This window comes from Tachyglossus aculeatus, chromosome X4 (assembly GCF_015852505.1).
Source record: "Tachyglossus aculeatus isolate mTacAcu1 chromosome X4, mTacAcu1.pri, whole genome shotgun sequence".
In the NCBI taxonomy this organism is placed as follows: Eukaryota; Metazoa; Chordata; class Mammalia; order Monotremata; family Tachyglossidae; genus Tachyglossus; species Tachyglossus aculeatus.
This window is the reverse complement of record NC_052098.1, coordinates 7,552,352-7,578,856: the sequence shown is the minus strand read 5'-3', so window position 1 is coordinate 7,578,856 and position 26,505 is coordinate 7,552,352. Positions and strand designations below refer to the sequence as shown.

At 42.5% G+C, this 26,505-nt stretch overlaps 1 protein-coding gene across 3 annotated transcripts in view; it reads left to right on the top strand.

The window, feature by feature from the left end:
• VPS13A (vacuolar protein sorting 13 homolog A) overlaps nucleotides 1–26,505 on the top strand; it is a 181,084-nt gene that overhangs the window by 63,298 nt on the left and 91,281 nt on the right. For all 3 annotated transcript variants that reach the window (XR_005456591.1, XM_038769429.1, XM_038769430.1), the window contains exons 22-34: nucleotides 1,000–1,117; nucleotides 4,653–4,791; nucleotides 5,472–5,556; nucleotides 10,191–10,360; nucleotides 11,355–11,514; nucleotides 14,145–14,224; nucleotides 17,311–17,370; nucleotides 17,455–17,611; nucleotides 18,406–18,522; nucleotides 18,602–18,705; nucleotides 19,364–19,531; nucleotides 22,123–22,427; nucleotides 26,124–26,271. Coding sequence is in view for 2 of the 3 variants with exons in the window: in XM_038769429.1 (XP_038625357.1) it covers nucleotides 1,000–1,117; nucleotides 4,653–4,791; nucleotides 5,472–5,556; nucleotides 10,191–10,360; nucleotides 11,355–11,514; nucleotides 14,145–14,224; nucleotides 17,311–17,370; nucleotides 17,455–17,611; nucleotides 18,406–18,522; nucleotides 18,602–18,705; nucleotides 19,364–19,531; nucleotides 22,123–22,427; nucleotides 26,124–26,271 (1,811 nt within the window). In the remaining variant the exon portion in view is untranslated. The remainder of the gene's footprint in view (nucleotides 1–999; nucleotides 1,118–4,652; nucleotides 4,792–5,471; nucleotides 5,557–10,190; nucleotides 10,361–11,354; nucleotides 11,515–14,144; nucleotides 14,225–17,310; nucleotides 17,371–17,454; nucleotides 17,612–18,405; nucleotides 18,523–18,601; nucleotides 18,706–19,363; nucleotides 19,532–22,122; nucleotides 22,428–26,123; nucleotides 26,272–26,505) is intronic.

Sequence of the window (26,505 nt, the reverse complement as noted above, 5' to 3'; positions counted from 1 at the left end):
GGTGGAAGACTAATTCTTGGTGGGTTCATCTTTGAAAGGCCAAGCAAGAATGCTCCCCCCTTCCCCACCTTCCCCCACCCCCATCATTGCCAGGCAAAGTGTTGACAACCCAATTCTCTGGAATGGGATTAAATTCTGCTCACCTTGGACCAAACTACACTATCCAGTTCTCCGGACAGTGCCACAAGCAGCATGGCTCCCTAGCAGGTAGCAGTGGACAGCTTGGGTGTGTCAGAATCATCTTACCCAGAAAGCACGACCAGGTTTCCCTCAGCATGGAAGTAGATGCAGGGTTCTCATTTTGGGATTGACCTTGGAGCATAAAGGCTCTGTGATGAAGGAGGGGTGTATGTGGAGTGGATTGGGGGGCATTGGATTCGCTCTCCCAAGGTTGATCCTGGCCCACTCCATCGGGGGCAAGGGAGTCACCACAGAGGCTCCAAGCAACATCTTCTAAGACTACTACACTTGCATTTGGGAGCTCCATAGTTTGGATTCTGCTTTTACTGGAGAGGCTGGTTTTAGTAGATCCATCCTGCATTACCTGTTTCAGGAGCCTCAGTACTACAGCCTCCCTGGGACCAGCCTCGGAATCTATAACAGTGATCATCTGGTGGGTCCCCTCAGAGGTGGGTACCTACTGCACCCTGAGTTCTCCACAGTGTGTAGACCCATAGGTGATCACACCCATCCTCCTTCACTTGCTTGAGGGCAATGCCTTTTTTTTCTGCTCTCTTTTTATCAGGGCTCCAGCTGTACTGGGAAATTGGAGGGGAGAGGGCCCCCCCGCCCCCCGCCACTCCTTAGGCTTCACACCCCTCACACACCTCTTTCTGGTCAGTGTATCTGCTATCTAGGGAGGCAACCCCTCAAGCTTTACAAGGACAAGTCCATGTCTCCTAACCTTTGGAGAATTAAGGTTATGGTAAGCAACCCTTGCTTCAGTTCTTTGGCTGTGCTTTCTAATGTGTGCCATATCGAGGTATTTTTGATTACTAGGTGAAAACTGGAAGGAGGCTCGAAAGCTCACCCATTCTTCTCAGCATATTTTGGATCCTATGCACCTCAAGGTGGAATTCTGCAAGGCCATGATTGTCACTGATGCGAGAATGCCCAAGTATGATTTAGATTTACCTCTTGTCATGCCAATGAAAACAATCTCAGTAATTGGGTAACTAAGGGGAAATTTTCTCTCTGGCATCATTAAATCGATACCGAAAATAAACCTCCCAAGTTGTTCGTGAGTCAGGAACTAAACTGGGGCAAATTAAAGTGGATTAGGTTTTCCTAATTCAATAGGATTACTGATTAGTGGAGAGGCCATTGGGATTTCAGTGATTCCTATGAGCTCTTGGGGTGTTTTGTGGACAGCCTAATTTCTACTGGTGCTCCAGGTGGGATGATGGGGGGAGGGAGAAGGCAGAACATAGAACTACCTTAATCCTAGAAAGGGGTCTTAAAGCAGGATTCACCCCTGGCCTAGGCTCCTGCAGGCCCAAACTGAAAGTCTTTGGTGATCTTGGAGTACCTTGAGGCCTCTGAGACCAGGGATTTGGGTGGAATCATCCAGGTACCTAATTCCAATTAATTCAAGATTATGACCTAAAGGGCATTATGGGATGGCGCTTCAGTCCACAGAGTTGTGGGCAGTTCAGTGAGGGGAAAATAAAGAAATACTGCTTGTTAACATTTGTTTGAGTTAGGAGCAGGTCATCTTGGAATTAGCTTTCCTTTCTCAGTCAAGTTAGGGCTTGGTGGTACAGGGATAGCTCCCATAATGATCCATGTTCAATTAGTCAGAAACAACAAAACTGGATTACCATCCCAAGGGAACAAGCTTAGAGGGAGGAAGGTGGGACTCTACGATAAAGAGGACTGAGCAAAGGAAATTCAGGAATAATCCGAGCAGTCTTCTCCATGGAATGACTACCTTGCCCTTCAAGAGCCACATGAGTGGTTGGTGCCACCTTTCTTCCCCTTGCAAAGTTTTATTGTTCAGCATGCCATTCTGGAGCCATTTCCATGAGGGTCATTGCACTAGTGCGGTTTCTGGGGAGTGAAGACTATTGGCTTCTGGAATGTATTTATATATCTGAAATTTATTTATGCATCTGGAATTTATTTGTATTAATGTCTGCCTCCCGCTGTAGACCGTAAGCTCATTGTGGACAGAGACTGTATCTACCACCTCTGTTCTGTTGTATTCTCCCAAGCAGTTAGTACAGTGCTCCGCACACAGCAAGCACTCAGAAATTGTGATTGATTGGGTTCTAAGTTTATCTAGAGAAGGTGTTTAACTACAATTTACCCATCCATACTTTCTGCTTCCCCCAGAAATTCTAATGTTTTCTGAGAGGGGAGTTGAGTTCCTGTCTCTCAGCTATTGCTGGTTGAAGGTGAGGATGTGGGATTACACAAGCTGCACTGCTTGGGGGAGTACAGTATAACAGAAGTGTAAGACAAATTCCCTGCCCAGAATGAATTTATGGTCTAGAGGTTGGGTGACTGAAATTGGAAGCAAATGAATTGTCCTGGCCTGGATAATTTTTGCATTTAAGTAAAATAGCCCCAGGAGCCAGGGAAGCTATTGACCACTTTCAAAGCAGCTCAAACCTCGTAGACCAGTAAGGGATGATCAGTAAGGGATGATCTTCTACCTTTTCCAGATCAGCTACCTGTAATTATTTTCAGAGCAGACCCTATTTAGTCTAGTACCACCAGCCATTAGCCACTTAGCCATTGCTTTACCCATCTGGGCACTCCTTTCATTCATTCAATGGTATTTATTGAGTGATTATTGTATGCAGAGCACTGTACTAAGTACTTGGGCAAGTACAATACAACAATAAACAGGCACATACCCTGCCCACAATGAGCTTACAGTCTAGAGAGGGGGAGACAGACATTAAAATAAATTACAGATATGTACGGAAGTGCTGTGAGGCTGAATCAGAGACACTTTTAGTGCAGTCTGTTTTCCTGGTAAACTCTTAAGACAAAGAATTGCATACAAGCTTCCCTCACTAACCAGGGAAGAATCCACATATACCATTTGATTACCACAGTGAAAGGTTTTGAGTAAACCACCATTTTCTATGTTCAGAAATCAGCTCACCAACCTGCCATTTTGAGTCATCTACACTCTCATGGGTCATTCAGGCCCTCCCATCATATTGGACTTTGTGTCATTGACATCCAGTCACAGTGCTCCATGTTATTCTGCTGATTTCATTACTCTCAATAATAATAATAATAATAGTACTTGTTAAGTTCTTACTATGTTCCAAGCACTGTTGTATGCGCTGGGGTAGATATAAGTTCATCAGGCTTGACACAGACCCTGTCCCACATGGGGATCACACTCTTAATCCCCATTTTACAGATGAGGTAACTGAGGCCCAGAGAAGTGAAGTGACTTGCCCAGGGTCACACAGCAGACTTGTGGTGGAGCCAGGATTAGAACCCAGGTCCTTCTGACCCCCAGGCCCGGGCTGTATCCACTAAGCCATGCTGCTTCTCCATCATGGCTTCTAAGCGAGGAATAACTACACTGTTTGTGAAGAGGGCAAGGAAAGTAATGCCCTTGGCAAAGAAAGAGCAGTTGGATCATTGAGTACAGGTGTCAATGACACAAAGCTGTCAGGCTGCATCTGGGCCTTCTTGTAACCAATTATGACTTGGCGAGCCCCAGCCTCACTCTGAGGAGAAGCCACCCACCCTGCATTGCAGTACAGCCTGACCTTGGAGAGCAGCGAGCTGACGGGTGAGTTGTCAGTCAGTCAGTCGTATTTATTGAGCGCTTACTGTGTGCAGAGCACTGTACTAAGCACTTGGGGGAGTACAGTATATAACGATATACAACATTATAAAAGTCACATTCCCCATCCACAACAAACTTACAGTCTAGAAGGGGAGATGGACATGAATGTAAATAAACTACAGATATAGACAAGTGCTATGGGGCTGGGAGCGGGGATGAATAAAGGGAACAAATTAGCGTGATGCAGGAGGGAGTGGGAGAAGAGGAAGGGCGGGTTTAGTCAGACCTTGTCAAGGCCTCTGGCTCCTGTCCCCACTGACTGTTCCGGGTACCCGTCAGTGCTCATTCCCCCTGCCTCTGTCTTCAAAGTTCCTGGCAAAGTGCTCCCATGGCAAAGCTCCTGGCTGGTTGGTTGGCTGGCGGTTCTTCCTCCAACCTCCTCCCACCGTTCCCTTCCACTCTCCTCTGTGCCCCATTCCCACCCATAGTTCTCTCAAAAGCTGGTGCTGGGAAGCAGCTTTCACTTCAGGGAGCAACAAGACAAAATTATGTCACTCTTTGCATGACATGATGTGATGATGTCATCACATTTGGCTTTCCTGCACCAAAAACTAAAAGACTTCGAATCTCTGATCGAGTACATGAAGAAAGTGCATAATCTCAGTGGCATTTTGGTGAGCTCCCTTTAAGGAAAGTGAAGCAATGGGTTCTCTAATCCCATTTGTCCACCAAATTTTTAGGGTGTTACCAACTTTTAGGAACCTAGTCCCTGGGGTTGGTAAAGGGAAGCTATATTTGTTTTATCTTCTATAGTATACAATTATTTTGAAAGCAACTAACCCCAGGAATTACTTCATTGACCCAGGGATCTGTTTGTTATCTTTTGAAATAGATTCAAACTTTGTGGTCAGCTACCTCTGCTTTCTCTGCGAATCTCAGACAAAAAATTGAGAGGGATTTTGGAATTAATTGAAAGTATTCCAAGATTCTCAAGCCTTCATGGTGCTTCTACCCAGCAAAGATTTTCTCAAGTAAGATTTCTAAAAATAACAATGTACTGCTTCTAAAGTGAAGTCTTTAAAAATTGAATCGAAAAATCAGTCACTCATTTATTCCGTTTTCTGAAGTAAACGATCAACCAATTGAATGGAAGGAAAATCCAAGTTATTGAAAACCACGTTTTCATTACCTTTTATTACCTCACACAGAGATTATGATACTCAGGAATTACAACACATATTTTTCAAATGCATAATAAAAATTGGGGTGGTGGCATCAAAATGGAGACATTTTTCCTTCAAATTTCTAATACTGAGTACATTTTTGTTTTCCGAACATTTGACCATTTTATATTTCTCTTATGTAATAATAATAGTAATAATAATAATTATGATATTTGTTAAGCACTTTCTATGGACCAAGCACTGTTCTAAGCGCTGGAGTAGATACAAGGTAATCAGGCTCATAGTCTTAATCCCCATTTTACAGATGAGGTAATTGAGGCACAGATAAGTGGCTTGCCCAAGGTCACACAGCAGACAGGTGGCGGAGCCAGGATTAGTCCCAAGCCCGTGCTCTTTCCACTAGGCCATGCAGCTTTATATCATAAATCTTGTGCATATTTGACTAAAATAATTGCATGCGTCAAAATCGATCAATGGATTTAAATAAAGCTTATGTCAAGAGTTCTAACTCATTACTCTTATTTCAGGTTCAAATGACCCCTCCACTTGCAGCAACACAGGTATCCCAAAGAGGACTTCCTTGCTTGGAACTTTCTAAAATTATGGAATCTGGTAAAGTGGAGCTACTCATGGATCACTGAGAGTTGTTTCCGATAAAAAACCAAATAACCAAAATGTAGTATGGGCACAATTGAAGAATGGCATCACTATTCATAACATTATTATCAGTCAATCATAATTGTAATTATTGAGCGCTTACATTGTGCAGAGCACTGTACTAAGTGCTTGGGAGAGTACAATGTACAGAGGGTCTACAATATACAGAGTTTGTGGACACGTTCCCTGCATACGATGATCGTACAGTCTAGAGGGGGATAGAGACATGAATATAAGTAAATAAATTACAGATATTCATTCATTGAATTGTATTTGAGTGCTTACTGTGTGCAGTGCACTGTACTAAGCGCATGATGCATAAGTGCCGTAGAGTTGAGGGAGAGGTGAAGAAAGGGTGGAAATCCAAGTGCAAGAATGACACAGAATGGAGTGGGCTTAGAGGAAATGAGGGCTTAGTTGGGGAAGGCTTCTTGCTTTTAATAAGGTTTTGAAGGTCGGGAGAGTGATCTTCTGTCGATTATGAAGAGGGAGAGCGTTCCAGGCCAGAGGCAGGACTCGGGCAAGAGATCGGCGGCAAGATAGTCAAGATTGAGATATGGTAAATAGGTTGGCATCAAAGAGCGAAGTGTGTGGGCTGTGTTGTAGTGGGAAATCAGTAAGGTAGGGTAGGAAGTAGCAAGGTAACCGAGTGCTTTAAAGCCCATGGAAAAGAGTTTCTATTTGATGCGGAAGTGGATGGGCAACCACTGGAGTTTTTCAGAAGTGGGTAGACATGGACCGAATGATTTTGTAAAATAATTATCTGGGCAGCGGTGTGAAGTCTGAGCTAGAGTGGGGAGAAACAGGAGTCGGGGAGGTCAGCAAGGAGGCTGATGTAGTAATCGAGATTGGGTACGATAAATGCTTGGATTAACATGGTAGCCATTTGGATGGAGAGGAAAGGGCAGATTTTAATGATGTTGTGAAGGTTGAACCAACAATAGTATTTGGTGACAGATCGAATATGTGGGTTTAATGAGAGAGATGAGTCAATCAATCGTATTTATTGAGCACTTACTGTGTGCAGAGCACTGTACTAAGCACTTGGGAAGTACAAGTTGGCAACATATAGAGACGGTCCCTACCCAACAGTGGGCTCACAGTCTAGAAGTGGGAGACAGAGAACAAAACAAAAGATATTAACAAAATAAAATAAATAGGATATGTACAAGTAAAATAAATAGAGTATTAAATACATACAAATATATACATACATACAGGTGCTGTGGGGAAGGGAAGGAGGTAAGGTGGAGGGGATGGAGAGGGGGAGGAGGGGGAGAGGAAGGAGGGGCTCAGTCTGGGAAGGCCTACTGGAGGAGGTGAGCTCTCAGTAGGGCCTTGAAGGGAGAAAGAGAGCTAGCTTTGTGGATGTGGGGAAGGAGGGCATTCCAGGACAGGGGGATGACGTGGGCCGGGGGTTGACGGCGGGACAGGCGAGAATGAGGCACGGTGAGGAGATCTGCGGCAGAGGAGTGGAGGGTGTGGGCAGGGCTGTAGAAGGAGAGAAGGGAGGTGAGGTAGGAGGGGGCGAAGTGATGGAGAGCCTTGAAGCCGAGGGTGAGGAGTTTCTGCCTGACGCGTAGGTTGATTGGTAGCCACTGGAGATTTTTGAGGAGGATAGGATAACGCCAAGGTTATGGGCTTGTGAGACAGAGGATAGTGGTGCTGTCTACAGTGATGGGAATGTCAGGAGGAGGGCAGCATTTGGGTGGAAATGTCATGAGTTTTGTTTTGGACATGTTAGGTTTGAGATATCGGTGGGACATCCAAGTAGAGATGTCCTGAAGGTAGGATGAAGTATGAGACTGCAGAGAGGGAGAGAGATCAGGGCTGGAGGTGTTGATTTGGGAATCATCTGTATAGAGATGGTAGGTGAAGCCATGGAAGTGAATGAGTTCTCCAAGGGAGTGGCTGTAGAAAGAGAATAGAAAAGGACCCAGAACTGAGGCTTGGGGACTCCCACAGTTGGTGGGAGGCAGAGTAGGAGTCCCCAAAAGAAACTGAGAAGCAGTGGCCAGCAACATAGTAGGAGAACCAGGAGAGGACATTTTCAGTAAAGCCAAGGTTGGATAATATTTCCAGGAGCAGGGGGTGGTTGAGAGTGTAGAAGACAGCTGAGAGTTCAAGGAGGATTAAGATGGAGTAGAAGCCGTTGGATTTGGCAAGGAAGAGATCATTGGTGACATTTGAGAAAGCAGTTTTGGTGGAGTGGAGGAGGTGGAAGCCAGATTGGAGCAGGTTAAGGAGAGAATCAGAGAGGAAGTGGAGGCAGCGGGTGTAGACGACTCGCTCTGTGAGTCAGAGAGGAATGGTAGGAGGGAGATGGGGCAATAACTGGAGGGAGCCATGGGGTCAAGGGAAGGGTGTTTAAAGATAGGGGATACATGAACATGTTTGGAAGCAGTGGGGAAGAATCCATTGGAGAGTGAACTCTTGGAGATGGCAGTCAGGGAGGGAAGAAGGGAGGGGGCAAGCGATTTGGGAAGGTGTGAAGGGATGGAGTCAGAGGTGCAGGTGCTGGGAAGGATGGGAGAGTTGAAGAGGAAGCAGGAGTGGGGAGGGACTGGAGATGAGTAGAGGAGGTTTCAGGGAGATCACTTCTGATCTTAATAAATTTTCTTAATAAAAATTTTCTTAATTTTCTTAATAAAATATATGGCCAGGACATTAAGGCTGGAGATATGGAGGTGGAGGGACAGGAGTTTGAGGAGGGAGTTAAACAACTGGTGAGGGCCGTAGGTATGGGAGTCGATAAGGATGTAGAAATAATGTTTCCGGGCAGGGGAGAGGGCAGGGGTAAAGCAGGCAAGGATGAACTTCAGATGATATTATTAAGCGTTTGCGATTAGCCAAGCACTGTACTAAGCGCTGGAGTAAGTACAAGATAATCAGGTTGGACAGAGTCCCTGTCCTACACAGGGCTCACATTCTCATGGGAAATGGCATACCATGGGTGAAAGACACCGTCTCTGTCAAGGGGCTTTGTTTAATGGAGGAGATGGAATGAGCCACAATATACAAGACACAGGTAGTAGAAGCTTAGAACATAAAAATCCCTAAAGTGCCAAGAACAGAAGGAGGTTCAAATTCATGTATCGTGGTAAACGACTGCTGAGGATAGCTGGAGTTATTGGATTGCTAAGAATCAGAAGGGGTTATTTTGGGAAAGCCTCCTTAATGCTTAATGTGAGTGCCACACATCTGGGTCTCCAGGAAAAATGCTCACAGAATCGAGTGGTTTTCCTTCCATTCCAACTGCTCTGGCAGCACTGCTGTAAATGGCTTGGTGTCTAGGGAAGGTGCCTAGGACTGGGGGCATTTAGCTGAGGCATTCCCCCTGATGTCTGGGCAACACAGGGTGCTTAAGCCCCTGAGAGCAGTGAGAACAGCGAAAGTAGCAGCACAGAGTGTGTAGCTTGAAGGAGTATATTCCCTCTAGAGTCAGGAGGATGGGGGGAATGGGAAGTCCCCAGAGGTTCTGGCAGGGTTAAGGAGTGGGAACTCCCCAAGAGGTGAATGAGGAGAGAATTCCCCTCCAGTTCTAATAGGGCATGTTAGGAAAGCCTGAAGAGTTTCAGTAATCAATCAGTGGTATTTGTTGAGCACTTTGTACAGAACACTGTATTAAGCCCTTGGGAGAGTACAGTACAACAGGGTTGGTGGACACATTGCCTGCCTGAAAGGAAAAGCAGCGTGGCATAGTGCGTAGAGCATGGGCCTGGGAGTCAGAAGGACTAGGGTTCTAATTCCGGCTCTACTGTGTGACCTTGGGTGAGTCACTTAACTTCCCTGGGTTCCAGTTACCTCATCTGTAAAATGTGGGGCAGGGATTGTGTCCAATCTGATTGGCTTGTATCTACCCCATTGCTTAGTACAGTGCCTGGTACATAGAAAGTGCTTAACAAATACCATTACTATTATTATTTTTTTTTTTAACAAAGAGGAGCTTACAGTCTAGAGGGGGCTTGCAGTCCACAGTCTAGAGCAAGTAGGGAAGCCTCTGTGGGGCAGGTTGTAATTATATCCCCAGAGCTGACAGATACCGTGAGTGGAAGTTCACCAGAGCCTGGATTAAAAATAGGCACAGACTTCCCTGGTTAATTTGCAATGCGGATTATCGTGGGTGTGCTATGAATTCACTCATTCATTCAGTCATTCAGTCGTATTTTTCGAGTGCTTACTGTGTGCAGAGCACTGTACTAAGCGCTTGGGAAGTACAAATGGGCAACATATAGAGACGGTCCCTACCCAACAATGGTAAATAGTGTAGAATAGTATATTGAAATAATTGTATCATTGGTTTGGAATCTTATCATAGTTTTTGTATATTTTAGAATCAGCCAAGTATGTTATTTCTTGGAATGACAATTTTGGATTTTTTTCATATATCATTTAGCCTACAATCCATTTCTTTTATTTCTTGGTCTTATTTCAGTGGATTCCCGGTCCAAATTTGAAATTTTGATATGAATTTCTATTCCAGAAAATTATGCTACTCTATAATTGAAATATAATGTTGTTGAAATTACTATTTTGTTGACTAACCCTCTTGAGTTTTCACAGTTTTTATTAATCTCAATGACTTCTAGATGAGGAGGAATTTTTCGATGCACCAACCAGTCCAGTGAATGAGTCACCGAAAAGTGAGGCCTTTCCTTTGTTCTCCACCCAGAAATGTGGTATTAGTCATGGAAAATTTCAGAGGAAAGAGTCCATGAAGAACCTCACTGAATTTAAAATAAGATTTGAGTTGCCTGAGGTACATGTGTAGCATTTGTAGATTAATTCAATTCTATACCTTTTGTATACTCTAGAGCACTTGCAGTCTCCCACTTGTTTTCACTCCCATTTCAGCCAGAACACTTCACGCTATTTTGTTGTCATCCCCTTTAACATTGCCATTATTCTTGATAATGTTTTACAGAAAGATTTCCTTTAACATAAGAAAAGTCATTCAAGGTCAGGCCCTGAATTCTGGCTTTGACAGCGGCACCAACAGATGCTTAGTGGAATCTCAATACGATTACCTTCCTGTTTAGGGATATGCTAACATCCCAAATTTTCCTTCTGCTAAGGAGAATAAGTTAATTTTAAACCTCTCAACCCACACCCACACACATTCATTCATTCATTCAATCTTATTTATTGAGCACTTACTGTGTGCACAGCACTGTAGTAAGTGCTTGGGAAGTACAAGTTGGCAACATATAGAGACGGTCCCTACCCAACAGCGAGGGCATACCCCCCCCCCCCCCCGCCCCCCCCAACATCCTTCACATTTCCTTCCAGTGCTCCACTGTGGGCTTCTTGTTCATGGATTTTTCGATACAAATTGTCAACTTTTCTGCCTCGACAATTCTTGCATGTTGGGGGTAACTGTCTTAAAAGTTTTTAGGTTTTTTTTTTTGTTAAGATTTGTTCTTTACTTCATAAAAATCTGAATACATTTGTCATCACTTTGCACTTTTTGGTTCCTCCTAAATCTAAGATCTTTGGCATTTATTTCCTATTTCTGTGTATAATTTGGAATTGCTGCCTCTGCTGCTCACCAAAATCTGTTTAAATTTTCAACAAATAAGGCCAACAAAGTTCTTTGAAGTGGTTCTCTTCTCATACATTTTTTTCTGACTTTTTAAAAGAAAATAGTCAATGTTCATAGATCCTTGGAAGATGTGTTAAAAAGATGTTTTTCATGTGATTGCCTTTATACTTCATTTAATCATTTTTTTCCCCCTCTCATCCTCTCTCCCCAGGTTATAATTCAGTTGTGCCAATTTACCATAGAAGACTTTGAACAGCCTGTGATGGAGTTGAATATCATTGGATTAGGCACAGAAATTCAATTTAAAACATTTGATATGAGCATATCTGCATTTCTGAAGGAAATCTGCCTAAAATGTCCAGAGTACCTAGGTGCGAATCTGTTTAATTTGTAAAATGGAGCAAACTGACTCAACCAATTTAATCATTTTAGAAAAAATTACTTCCATTAATCAATCAGTGGTATTTATTGAGTGCCTACTATGTATAGAACACTCTTTCAGTGCTTGGGAGAGTCCAGTAGACTTAGTAGACACAATCCCTCCTCTCACAGAGCTTCCCATCTAGTTGGGTAAAATAAATTGTACATAGAGGGAAGCAACAGGGTTTAAAGAGTTATACCTACCTGCTATGTGGTGAAAGGTGACTAGCTAAGGGCTTAAGGTAATGTGGAAGTGCTTAAGTGACAGTAGGAAGGAAATAGTGTGGGGTGATGTGAGATTAATCAGGAAAGGTCTCCTGGAGGAGCTTTGATTTCAGAAGGGTCTTGAAGATGGGGAGATGTGAAGGAGGAGGCAGAAGGAGAGCACGTGTAAGAGGTCAGCAGAGAGAGAGATGAGAGCGGGGCACAATGAGTAGGCACGTTAAGAGAAGCAAACTTCAAACAAACAAATGCCACAGTGTATAATTATGAAGCGAGGATTTGGGAGGGAAGGTGAGGAGTTCAGTTTTGGACATGTTAAATTCTTGGATTTTTGACATTAGACCAACTGAAGTTGAAATATATTTCAAAATGAAAAGTAATTGGTAGCTTTTATAAGTGGCACATAGTAAGCACTTAACAAATCCCACAATTATTATAACTCCCTTGGAAAGCAGCAACAGCTTAATGTTAGGCTCAATCAGTAGTTCGTTCATTCATTCATTCAGTCGTATTTATTGAGCATTTACTGTGTGCAGAGCACTGTACTAAGCACTTGGGAAGTACAAGTCGGCAGCATATAGAGACGGTCCCTACCCAACAATGGGCTCACAGTCTAGAAGGGGAAGACACACGACAAAACAAGTAGACAGGTGTCAGTACTGTCAGAATAAGTAGACTTATAGCTATATACACAACATTAATAAAATAAGTAGTAAATATGTACAAGTTAAATAGGGTAATAAATATGTACAAATATATACAAGTGCTGTGGGGAGGGGGAGAGATGGGGAGAAGGAGGAGAGGAAATGGGGGGCTCAGTCTGGGAAGGCCTCCTGGAGGAGGTGAGCTCTCAGTAGGGCTTTGAGGGGAGGAAGAGAGCTAGTTTGGCGGATGTGAGGAGGGAGGGCATTCCAGGCCAGAGGAGAGACGTGGGCCAGGGGTCGACAGCAGGACAGGCGAAAACGAGGCACAGTGAGGAGGTTAGCGACAGAGGAGCGGAGTGTGTGGGCTGGGCTGGAGAAGGAGAGAAGGGAGGTGAGGGAAGGGAGAGCGAGGTGATGGAGAGCCTTGAAGCCGAGAGTTTTTGCTTGATTCATAGGTTGACAGGCAACCACTGGAGATTTTTGAGGAAGGGAGTGACATGCCCAGAGTGTTTCTGTACAAAGATAATTTGGGCAGCAGAGTGAAGTGTAGACTGAAGTGGGGAGAGACAGGAGGATGGGAGATCAGAAAGGAGGCTGATGTGGTAATCCAGTTGGGATAGGATGAGAGATTGAACCAGCAAGGTAGTGGTTTGGATGGAGAGGAAAGGGCAGATCTTGGCGATGTTGTGGAGGTGAGACCAATAAGTAATCTTTATTGAACGCTCACTGTGTGCGGAGTACTGTACTAAGCACTTGGGAAAATAGAGTTGGTAGACTTGATCCCTGATCACAAGGGGCCTTCAGTCTACAAAGGAAGACAGGTATTGAATATATTAAAGATAGGGAAAATAGTAGAGTATAAGAATATGTACATAAAGACTGTGGCAAATATCCAAGTAGTTAAGGGGTCACAGTCAAATGCATAGGTGACTCAAAGGGGAGGGAAGTGAGGGCTTAGGGAAGGCTTCTTGGAGGAGATGTAATTTGAGGAGGGTTTTGAAGGTGGGTCCCATGCTGTTTCCATTAGAACATGCTGATTGCATTTCAATAACAACTTAGTGTGAATTTTGGCTTTAAGGTATCCAGTCAGCTCTCTCCCTGCATGACTCAATGGAAAGAGCATGGGCTTGGGAGTCAAGAGGTCATGGGTTCAAATCCCAGCTCCGCCAATTGTCAGCTGTGTGACTTTGGGCAAGTCACTTAACTTCTCTGGGCCTCAGTTACCTCATCTGGAAAATGGGGATTAAGACTGTGAGCCCCGCGTAGGACAACCTGATCACCTTGTATCCTCCCCAGCGCTTAGAACAGTACTTTGCACATAGTAAGCGCTTAACAAATGTCATCATCATTATTATTATTATTATCTGCAAGCGTATTATGGGCGGTGAATGTATCTGCTAATTCTCTTGTGTTGTACTCTCCCAAGCACTTAGTACAGTGTGCTATACATAGTAAGCGCTCAATCAATACTACTGATTACCTTGCTGATCTTCTACTATAACCCAACCTGAACATCCCATTCCTCTTAACACCAACCGATTTTCTGTACCTCAGTCTCATGTAGCTTGCCCATCGATCCCTTGGCCAGATCCTCCCTTGGACTTGGAACTCCCTCCCCCTTTATATCCAATAGACCACCACTGTCCCCATCTTAGAGCTTTGTTTTTGACTGTGCATTCTCTTGTAGAAGTAACCTTTTTTAAAATAATTTTTAGATGAAGAAAACAAGACAGTTCATATCATTACAACGTTAGACAACACCATAGATGATCTGCTGACAATGGAATATGTGAAAGTAAGTAATGAATTAAATTTTCTAGTCTCCATTTTTGTGTGTAGGGGGGAAATACCATGGAAGATATCTTGAAGTATTCTATTTCAAATGACAGAGCCTTGTTATCCAGCCCTCTAGACTTAGCACACTTCCTCAGCAATGGTTTTGTGGTAGTAGATATGCTGCTAATTTAACTTTGTTCGATTTAATAAATGCAGGCAGAGAGCAGAAGTGGAAAGGAAGAAAGAAAATGTAGTGGGGGGGAAGGAAAGATAGTCAATCACATTTATTGAACATGTATTGTGTGCAGAGAACTGTACTAAGCATTCGGAAGAGTATGATATAACAGAGTTGGTAGACACATTCTCTGCCCACAAGGAGCGTACAGTCTAGAGGGAGAGAAAGATGTTAAAATAAATTACAGATAGGTACATAAGTGCAGTGGGGTTGAGGGTGGGTTGTATAAAGGGTACAAATCCAAGTGCAAGGGTGATGCACTTGGGAGGGGGAGTAGGGGAAAAGAGGGCTTAGTTGGGGAAGGCCTCTTGGAGGAGATGGGATTTTACTAAGGCTTTGAAGGTGGAGAGAGTGGTGGTCAGTCAGATATGAAGGAGTATGGAGTTCCAGACTAGAGGGAGGGCATGGGCAAGGGGTCAGCGGCAAGTTAGCTGAGTTCAAGGTACAGCGAGTATGTTGGCTTTTGAGGAGCTAAGTGAACTTGCTGGGTTATAGCAGGAAATCAGCAAGGTAAAATAAGAGTGGGCTAGATGATGGAATGTTTTCAAACTAGTGGTAAGGAGTTTCTATTTGATGTGGAGGTGGATGGGTAGTCAATCACTGGAGGTTGTGGAGGAGTAGTGAGACATGGATTTAACTTTTTTCCTAGAAAAATGATTCGCACAGCAGAGTGAAGTTTGAACTGGAATGGGGAGAGACAGGAGGCAGGGAAGTCAGTATAGAGGATAGTCAAGGTGGGATAGGGTAAGTGCTCTAGTTGCAGTTTAGTTGGAGAGGAAAGGGTAGATATTTAACGATGTTGTGAAGGTTGCACTGACAGGAGATGGTGACCGATTGAATATTTGGGAAAGTACAGTGCTCTGCACACACAAAAAAATGTTTGAATGTGAGAGATGAGTTGGAAAATGCCAACGTTATGGGCTTGTGAGGCTGGGCAGATAATGGTGCTGTCAACAGTGATGGGAAAGTGATAGGGAGGACAGGTTTTGGTAGGAAGATAAGGAGTTCTGTTTTGGACATGTTGGGTTTGAGGTGTTGGCAGGACATCCGAGTAGAGATATCCTGAAGATGTCCTGCAGCTCCATGCTGCATCCTGCACTCAAAATGTTTACACAGGAAATTCCCAGAAGAGTAGTGCAAAGAGGTTAACACTGGTGGTACAAAAAAAATACCAAGGGAGTATGCTTGCCATGCTTCCTTGGAATTGACTCCTACCCACAGCCCCAAAAAGGCTTTGAAGCTCACCTTCAATTAATGAATCAACGATTTATTGAGCACTTACTGTATGCAGAGTACAGCTAGTAAGTAGACATGATCACTTAATCACTTTTCCCCTTCCTACCTTACCTTTCTAACTTCCGACTACAACCCAGCCCGCACACTTCGCTCCTCTGACGCCAACCTACTCACTTTACCTCATCTATCTCTCCACTAACCCCTCATCCATCTTGCCTGGAATCAATCAGTTGTATTTATTGAGCTACTGTGTGCAGAGCACTATACTAAGCAGTTGGGAGAGCACAATTTAGCAATATAACAGACACATAAGAGGACTTAGGAAAGGCCCCTTGGAGGAGATGTGCCTTCAATAAGGCTTTGAAGGGAGGAAGGGTAATTGTCTGTCAGATATGAGGAGGGAGGGTGTTTTAGGCCCGAGGCAGGACATGGGCGAGATAGGCGATCCAGATACAGTGAGAAGGTTAGCATTAGGGGAGCAAAGTGTGCGGATTGGGTTGTAGTAGCGAGGTGAGGTAGGAAGGAGCAAGATGAATGAGTGCTTTAAAACCCATGGTAAGGAGTTTCTGTTTGTTGAGGTGGAGGCTGGGCAGCCTCTGGAGGTTCTTGTGGAATGGGGAAACAGGGACTGAAATGTTTTTGTAGAAAAATGATCCGGGCAGCAGAGTGAAGTCTGGACAGGAGTGGGGTGAGCCAGGAGGCATGGAGGTCAGCAAGGAGGCTGATTGAATGATTAAGGCAGGCTATGATAAGTGCTTGGATTAACACGGTAGCAGTTTGGATGAAGAGGAAAGGATGGATTTTTAGCAATGCTGTGGAAGTTGAACGGACAGGCTTTAGTGGTAGATTGAATATATGGGTTGAACAAGAGAGAGGCGTCAAGGATAACACCAAGTTTATGGTTATGAGACAGAAAGGAAGTGGTGCGGTCTACAGTGATGGGAAAATCAGAGGGAGGACAGGGAACTCCTTCCCCTTCATGTCTGATAGGCCATCACCCTCCCCACCTCCAAAGCCTTATTCAAAGCACATCTCCTCCCTGTGCCTTCCCCCGACTAAGTCCTCATTTCCTCTTTTCCCACTCCCTCCTTCATAGCCTTTTGCATCCTTTATTTACCCCTCCCTCAGCCCCACAACACTTATGTACATATCTATAATGTACTTATTTATATTACAGCCTGTCTTCCCCTCTAGATTGTAAACTCCTTATGGACAGGGAACTTATCTCACCAACTGTGTTATATCATGCTCTCCCAAGTGCTGAACATGGTGTTCTGCAGCGCAGTAAGCGTTGAATAAATACGATTGATTGACCTCTGCCTTAAGAGAGAGGAAAATAAAATAAAATGCAGGTAGGCCATGCTGTGGAATATAAGGCTATGTACATAAGTACTGTGGGGATGGGGTAGGGTGAGTTTGTCAATACCTGGAGGATAAGCACTGAAGTGCATAGGTGTCTCAGTAGGTGCAGCCAGTAGGAGGCCAGTAGCTAGTAGGTGCATTTAGTTTTCAACATTTCAGCAAAGGGATGCTTAGATAACTGTCCAAAGAATTACTTTAGCTCAGTCTTCCTTCAGGGTCTCCAGGCTTGGCTTGTTAAAGAATGAAATTGTATAATTTTGTTTTTTCTTCAGACCGATATTTCTGGAGCTAGGCATGCCTCAGCCTATAGCAATATTGAACAGAAGTTAAAGGTATGGATACATTGCAAATTTTAAATTTTATTAGTGAAATATATGGTCTCCATTTCCAATTACTTTTAAATTACACTGTTCTAGGTGAATTTCTCCTCCTTGGATGTACATTTGCACACTGAAGCACTACTTAATACCATGAATTATTTAAGTAATCTCCTTCCACAAGTGGAAAAAAAAGCATTCATGGAAGATCAAATAGTAGAAAGTGCAGAAAAAATGGAAATACTTAAAAAAATAGGTAATTCTTTTCAAATTTTTCTCTCTGCTGCACATTTTCACTAGATTGTCAGTTTCTTTGTCCAGTTTTTTAAGGTTACCTTGCATAATGTGCTTACGATTATGTTTCGTGTTTACTAGGCTTAATTTCTGTCCATTCAGAATTTAGTTCACAGTACCTGGATGAAATCCTAAATTGACTTGTTTCTTATAGCAACTTTGAAAATTGGAAGAAGTAGATTCCTATTCTATGCAGTACCTAAGGTAGAACTTTTAATGTGAATGTTGGTGCATTCAATCTGATTAGTTGCTAACAAAAGTACCAAAGAAATAGAATTAACAGCTCAATTCCTTCACATTTTGAATGATGTTTCATTTCCATTATAGAACTGAACTGCTTGGGTCACATAACAGATAAAAAGCCATCACTAAGTTCTAGTTTACAAATGGAAACTCAAGTTCAATATTTTAGCAGGCAACTTAAGGCTATCTCTTCAAGTTTCAGGTCATTTTAACTTATCTACTGCTGAAGTTCAGACCTCTTATGGTTCCAGGACTAAAATCCCTTAAATTGTAATCCTCTTTGATATTTTAGCTCAATATTTTTTCTATTAAAGAGGTTTTTAGAGCTGTAGTGGTGGACAGCTGGGCAGACAAACCCATGTATTTTCATTTATGAAACAAATAAGTTTCTTCAATAATACATCGTGAGAGGAAACCTAACATGTTGTTTTGACTGTTTTTATCTGTAGACTATTCATTGCGGATTCCTATGAGAATTTGCCCATTTTATAACCGTATTGATTCTCTTCATAGCATCAAAAAAGTACAAGCATGAAGATATCATACATTTTCAGGTTTTTGCAGAACTGGAAAGTTTACGTTTCTTTATTCGAGAGCAAAAGCGCAAAATTTCCGAAATTAAGATTGAAGGTAACAGAACTTTTTCAAAATTGAGTTAACGGTTATTAAATGAGAGCACAGATGTTGATTAATATTATTGTTTCCTTAGGGCTTGATTCACAGGTGATTATGAGACAGTCAGCAACTGAAATAAAAGCAAAACTAAAGAACATCACTATCTTGGATTCTGATGAAATGGCCGTATATAAGAAGGTATGAAATATTTGTGTGCCATCTAAATAATTTGCTAATCTAGGAGTTAAATTCTTAGTCTGAATATATGCTAAATGTTACTTCAAATGCAATTGCATTCTTTAAATATTTCAGTTGGTCAACAGCTTTGGCAAATATTGTACTAGCCTGGAAGTCGTAATATAGCAGTGGGAATGTATTTGCTAAAGAGGAATTATATGCTTTTTGTCTGTGAATATAGATTTACTCTCGAGTCAGAGGTCATGGGTTCAAATACCGACTCCGCCAATTGTCAGCTGTGTGACTTTGGGCAATTCACTTAGCTTCTCTGTGCCTCAGTTACCTCATCTGTAAAATGGGGATTAAGACTGTGAGCCCCCCGTGGGACAACCTGATCACCTTGTAACCTCCCCAGAGCCTAGAACAGTGCTTTGCACATAGTAAGCGCTTAATAAATGCCATCACTGTTATTCTACTAGCAATATTAAGTAGTTTCTTCCATCCCGTTAGTAAAAATATGGGAAAAATTCCAGTTTGAATGTTTAGTCAAATAGAACCATTTTTCCTTCTGGTTTTCTAATTCCGGATGATTGAAAATCCTGTAGGCATAGGCATTTTTTTGGGGGGTGGGAATTTATGGTGGAATATTGTTTTAATTTAAGTGCTTTTTTTCTTTAAGGCTGTTTATATCACTGGGAGAGAAGTCTTTACCTTTCATCTGATTTCGTATGTGGGTGCTACTGCTGGTGCTGCATATACAAATATGAACATAGTTGACAGTCACATTTATCTAACTGTTGGTTGCATTCAAGTGGTTTTTGTCAACAAATTTCTTTCTTCAGTGTTGGTAAGTATATGAGGTTTTCAGTTGTTTGGTCTTTTCAGGATGGTTCCCATAAAGGATAGGAGAGGGAAAAGAAATACTTCTCATGCAGTCATTGATACTTATTGAGCACTTTGTGCAGATTATTGTACTAAGCTTTGAGAGAGTACAGTTGTTAAACGTGATCCTTGCCCTCAAGAAACTCACTGTCTAGCTGGGCAGGCAGATGTTAAAATAAATTACAGGTAAGGGAAGCAACCAGGTATAAAGATATGTACTCAAGTGCTGGAGAGGTGGGGGTTTTGGGGGTACTTAAGTGCATAGTAAGTGGGTTTACATGCATGCTTGACACAGTAGTGGGGGAGAGCTTAGGGTTTGGGATAAAAGCTTAGTCAGGGAATACTCTGTGGAGGAGATAATAATTTTAGGAAGGCTCTGAAGATGGGAAGAGTGAGCTCTGAAGCAGCATGGTGTAGTGGATAGAGCACGGGCCTTGGATCTTTCTTTTCCTCACTTAAAAATCCTAGTTCTCCCCTCCTACCCTTTTGTTATCTTCAATGTCGTCTCCTTTGGTTCCTTTCCTTTTGCCTTCAAACAAGTCCATATCTCTCCTGCCCTATTGAAAAAGCTACCCCCAGACCCCACTGTATCCTCTAGTTCTCACTTTATATTCCTCCTTAAATTCCTTGGGCAAATTTTATGCCCCTGCTGCCTCCACTTCCTCTTTACCAAGCATCTTCTGTGCCTTGTTTGCATCTTTCTCACAGCCGTCTTGCTCAAACTCTTATTCCTGCCTGGGACTCCCTTCCCCTTCACATCTGGTAGACCACTGCTCTCCCCATCTTCAAAGCCTTCTGAAATCCCATCCCCTCCAGGAAGCCTTCCCTGATTCAGCTCTTATCTCCCCTCCCTCTTTCCCCCCACCCAACTGCCACTTCAGCACTTCTGTGTTATCTAAGCACTTGGGTACTCACTTGCCCTACCTTCCAGTAGCACTTAAATGCACACATCTTTAAACTGTTTCATCTCTTACTTGTATTTCATTTTAGTGTCTGTCTTTCCTGTTAGCTTGTAAGCTCCTTGACGGCAGGGATTGTGTCTACTACCTATGTAGTAGTTAGTGTCTACTTAGTCATTCAAGGGTCCCCCTCTACTAGACTGTAAGCACACCTCCCCCTACCCCCGGACTGTAAGCTCATTATGGGCAGGGAATGTGTCTGCCAACTCTGTTATATTGGGCTCTCAACTGCTGAGTACAATGCTTTGCACACAATAAGTGCTCAATAAATAAGATTATTTGACTGATAGCTCTGTAGTACTCTCCCAAGGATTCAGTAATTCTCGACTCCATGCAACCTGGATTTTGTCCTTTAAGGCTGTCTTGCACGTCTTAGTTTTGGGTCCTGGACTCTTCTCACTCTGTGTTCCTCCACATATTAACTTTCCACATTCTTTAATGTGGTCTCCAAACCCTGGCAGCTTTTCCTCTATATTATCTCATAGAGCTACCCTTCCTGCCCATACTTCCTATTACACGTCTAAATAAGCCTGCATGAATCATAGTAACAGACTTCTTAATGGCTTCCCTGCTTCAGGTTTCTCTACTTTCTAGTTTATCCCTTTTCCAGCTGCTGTCATCTTTGGAAACAAGACACACACACACACACACACACACACACACACACACACACACACACACACACACACACACACACACACACACACACACACACACACACACACACACACACACACACACACACCTTTTTTCATTTTAAAAAAATACTCTTCCCAGCACAAAACTCTCCTCCTCAAAAGTCCCCTGTGGCTCCCCATTGCCTCGTCCTAAAACAAAACTAAAAACTTTGGTTTAAAGGCTCTCTGTCAGCTGTCTTCCTCTTACTTATTGGTTCTCTTCTGCTACACGTCAGCTTGCACTCTTTGCTCCTTTCAAGCTAACCTTCTCATTGTGTCTCACTCATGCTTCCCCTTCTCCAACCCATTGGTCATGCTTTTCTACTCCTTCGATTTATCAATATTATTGCCTGCTATATTGCTCATCATAACTTTTGTATATAATGAGTATTATAGATCATTCACTAATTACTAACCTTTTTACTTACAATTTAGGGTGGTAAAAAGTATTTACAATTTAGGGTAGTAAAAACACAAAAACAATCAGGCATCAATTGACTATCAAAGATAGCATGCTCTACCACTACTCGTTTTTTCTCCTCCCTTTTTCGTCCCTCATCCTCAGTCCAGTAACAGAAAGTGAAAACCAATTTCATAGGAGTTACCGAAAGGGTTCTTGGAAACAAATTGTTCAAGGATACACTTTATAATAAAGCAAATGTCATTTTATTGTCTGAAAAGTAGCCTTTTTAAAAACGAGCATATCTCAAATACACATCTTTCTATGGTTTTTAAATGGAGGAACAGAAAATAAAAAATTGTATGGAGAAAATTAGAGCCTGAATAAATATTCCAAGATATTTGTTAAATTTTATTTTGTTACATTTCCAAATTGACTTGGATATCATTAGGAGATTTTCCAGTGACTCGGAATCTTCACCTATCCTAACAGCAAAAATGTCATTCTCTAATTTTCATAGGCTTTTGTTGACAACTTTCAAGCTGCTAAAAAAGCCGTGACGGAAGCAACTGTTCAGGCAGCAGGAAAAGCTGCCACAGGTGTAAAGGAACTGGCCCAGAGAAGTTACCGGATGGCATTAGATATCAATGTCAAGGCACCCATTGTGGTCATTCCACAGTCACCAGTGTCCCAAAATGTTCTGGTGGTTGATTTTGGTCTGATCACAATAAAGAACAAATTCTACATGTCGTCAAAGATGAAGTATAACCCTCCACCTATTATTGATTTTATAATGATAAAACTGAGTGAAATGAAACTTTACAGGTAATTAAGTTTGTGTTGTTGTGTCCTTGACTAGCATCAGGCAATGTGTCAGTGTCATTCTTTTCAGAGGGATTAGGTATGGAGACCCAGAACTAGTCTCCTAAATAGAATGTGGGCATTTTTTTTTAAATGGTATTCATTAAGCGCTTACTATGTTCCATTTATTCAATCATATTTGAGTGCTTACTGTGTGCCGAGCACTGTACTAAATGCTTGGGATAGTACACTACAACAAAAAACAGACACATTCCCTGCCCCCAACGAGCTTACAGTCTAGAGGCTCTGTACTAAACGCTGTGGTAGATACAAGCTAATCAGGTTAGACCCAGTCCATGTCCGACATGGTGCTCACAGTCTCAGTCCCCATTTTTCAGGTGACATAACTGAGGCAGAGAGGAGTTAAGTGATTTTCCCAGTGTCACACAGCAGACAGTGGTGGAGAGAGAATGACTTCCTAGTCAACCTTTTAATGTTCCCATGTATTCAGTGCCTAGCTTCTGAGGAGACTTTCTACTTGAGGATTTGCAGATAGGTAATGGGAAAGAAACTCTCCAACTTGTAAAAACATTCTTCACATTTTATAAAACATACTGCCTAGACTAAGCCCCCCTTTTCCTCTGCTCCCCCTTCCCGCCCCACAGCACTTGTGTATATATGTACATATTTATTATTATAATATTTATTTTTATTAATTAGATGTATATGTCTATAATTTTTTTCATTTATAATGATGCTTGTTTTGTTCTCTGTCTCCCCCACTTCTAGACTGTGAGCCCATTGTGGGCAGGGATTGTCTCTGTTGCTGAATTGTACTTCCCTAGCACGTAGTACAGTGCTCTGTACGCAGTAAGCGCTCAATAAATACGATTGAATGAATGAATGAAGGCGATGTGGCAAAGAGGAGAAGCTTTAAGTAATGGAAGAGCATTGTCTTGAAGGGAGAAAGTGATATTAAATGAAGTAGTGTTTAGCACCTTCCCTTCCATATGGAAGATGTGGCGTGCCTTTCCCTCCATATGCATAATCAATCAATCAATCAATCCATCAGTCATATTTATTGAGCGCTTACTGGGTGCAGAGCACTGTACTAAGCGCTTGGGAAGTACAAGTTGGCAACATATAGAGACAGTCCCTACCCAACAGTGTGCTCACAGTCTAAAAGGGGGAGACAGAGAACAAAACCAAACATACTAACAAAATAAAATAAATAGAATAGATATGTACAAGTAAAATAAATAAATAGAGTAATAAATATGTACAAACATATATACATATATACAGGTGCTATGGGGAAAGGAAGGAGGTAAGATGGGGGGATGGAGAGGGGGACGAGGGGGAGAGAAAGGAAGGGGCTCAGTCTGGGAAGGCCTCCTGGAGGAGGTGAGCTCTCAGTAGGGCCTTGAAGGGAGGAAGAGAGCTAGCTTAGCGGATGGGCAGAGGGAGGGCATTCCAGGCCAGGGGGATGACGTGGGCCGGGGGTCGATGGCGGGACAGGCGAGAACGAGGTACGGTGAGGAGATTAGCGGCAGAGGGGCGGAGGGTGCGGGGTGGGCTGTAGAAGGAGAGAAGGGAGGTGAGGTAGGAGGGGGCGAGGGGATGGAGAGCCTTGAAGCCGAGGGTGAGGAGTTTCTGCCTGATGTGCAGATTGATTGGTAGCCACTGGAGATTTTTGAGGAGGGGAGTAACATGCCCAGAGCGTTTCTGGACAAAGACAATCCGGGCAGCAGCATGAAGTATGGATTGAAGTGGGACATAATGTGTCCGAAGATCCAGACTAGTGTCATAATAAGGGCAGCCATGAGGCTAGTTGTCGGTGTTCCCAGGGTAGCTAGATTTCCCTCTAGGAAAAGCACTGAGGAAAGAGTTCACATCTATAGATTGATACAGACTTTAAGGGCTCATTAGGGGATTGACGGTTAAACTCTTATGAACAATGCTGATTGGCCTGATGGTTAATAGTTGTAATAACTTGGTCTAATGTCTACAAGGACCGTAGGCCTTGTAAAGTTTAACCATGCAATGAAAGTAGGAATTTGGATGACTTTGCTCACTTCTATCAGATTGACGCTGTCAAGCTCTTTGATAACCACTGAATTAGGTAGGTTTCGGCTCTCGGAGGTACCACAGCATGTTAAAGGTTGTAAAGAAGAAATAGTATTTTTTTTTAAGCTTGCACTTTTTGTATGATATGCTTTTATCCTATCACTCTTTTACAAATGGAACTATAAAATTAATTTCACACTTTAATCTCCAGTATCAGTATTTCAAAAAACAATGGCTTAAGGGCATGCTAATTAATTTAGCAGATAATCAAGAGCAAGTAGTGAGGTCTGTCATTAAATATTTAGTTTTTTTAGGAGGTTTCCCCCCTCTAGATTATAAATTCGTTATGGGCAGGGAACGTATGGGCTAATTCTGTTGTATTGTACTCTACCAAGCGCTTTGTACAGTGTGCTGCAAAAATTTAAGCACTCGATAAATACCAGTGACTGATAGTGTTAATTTAAGTATACCTAGGGAACAGAGAAGCAGCGTGGCTTAGTGGATAGAACATGGGTCAGGGAGTCAGAAGGACCTGGGTTTTAATCCCGGCTTTACTACTTGTCTACTGTGTGACCTTGGGTAAGTCACTTCACTTCCTTTCTGTCTGTTTCCTCATCTGTAAAATGGGGATTAAGACTGTGAGCCCCATGTCGTGGGACAGGGATTGTGTACAACCTGACTAGCTTGTATCTTGTAGCTCGTAGCGGTTATTACAGTACCCTGCACATAGCTCGTACACATACCATTTAAAAAAAGAGCAGCATCTGTTAGAATCACTTAGCCAAATCTCCTGATGCTTAACAGCTATACTCTGTAAGTAGGCTGGATATTTAAAGGAGAAAGCATTAGCCTTTTCTGAGCTTTAGAAATCTGTTTATAATAATAATAGTAATAACTGTGGTATTTGTTAAGCACTTACTGTGTGCCAGGCACTGTAACTAAGCACTGGGGTGGATAGAAGCAAATCGAGTTGCACACAGTCCCTGTCTCACGTGAGGCTCATGATATAAATCCCCATTTTACAGATGAGGTAACTGAGGCATAGAGAAGTGAAGTGACTTGCCCAAGGTCACACAGCAGACAAGTGACAGAGCCTGGATTAGAGCCCACAGCCTTCTGACTCCCAGACCTGTGCTCTATCCACTACGCCATGCTGCTTCTCATTTTTGCATATATGGCTGCAATGTACTAACCAGTTTTAGTGGGGTTGGATAAATGGGTTTGTTTAAGTGGGGCTAAGTGGGGTTGGATAAGTGACCTTGAGTGGCCTGTAGCCCCATTGTTTGGTAAAATCTAGGATATAATTTGCCAGTCAAGCCACAGATTGATCTTGCTTGGGGCAGTGTGTTGAACAGCATTGAGATTAGATTGAACTGAAACTATTTGATTCTGCTAATGGTTAGCAATTTCGGTGTGAAGGTCTGAGAAAGAGAACATTGAAATAATTGGTAAATTGAGGGTTTTGGATCTACTTGTGTAATTCCATTACCTCTCTTCTCCAATGCTTTTGTTAGTTGAGATTTATTGAATTAAAAAATGCATTTGAGATATGAAATAGCATTTTTCCTTTAATTTTCAAAGCCTCAGACGTTATTGGTCAATACAAATTATTTTAATGTTGAGTCCTCAGAATTGTTTTGTTCCTAATTACAGGTCCCAATTTATAAGCAATTCATTGCAGGAGGTACTTGAGCTTCTGCAGCCCTTAAATCTAGAAGTTGATGTTGAGCGAAACTTATCCTCTGAGTGGTACCATGATGTTCCAGACATTAAAATAACTGGGAACCTTAAACCTATGCAGGTAAATCCAGTATACTCGGTCTTCATTTCTGTTTGGATTTGGCACTGTGACATGTGGAATTTATGCAACAAAGAGGCTTTTCTTGGGCAAATAAGTTTATGTAATTTTGTAAGCTTGTTGTGAGATATTCTGCTTAATTTGGAACTTTAAAACAAGCAGTTGTATTAGTACACTCAAATCATTGTGCGATTTTCTTCATGATCACATTTCCAATATGGCCATTTCTTAAGTGCA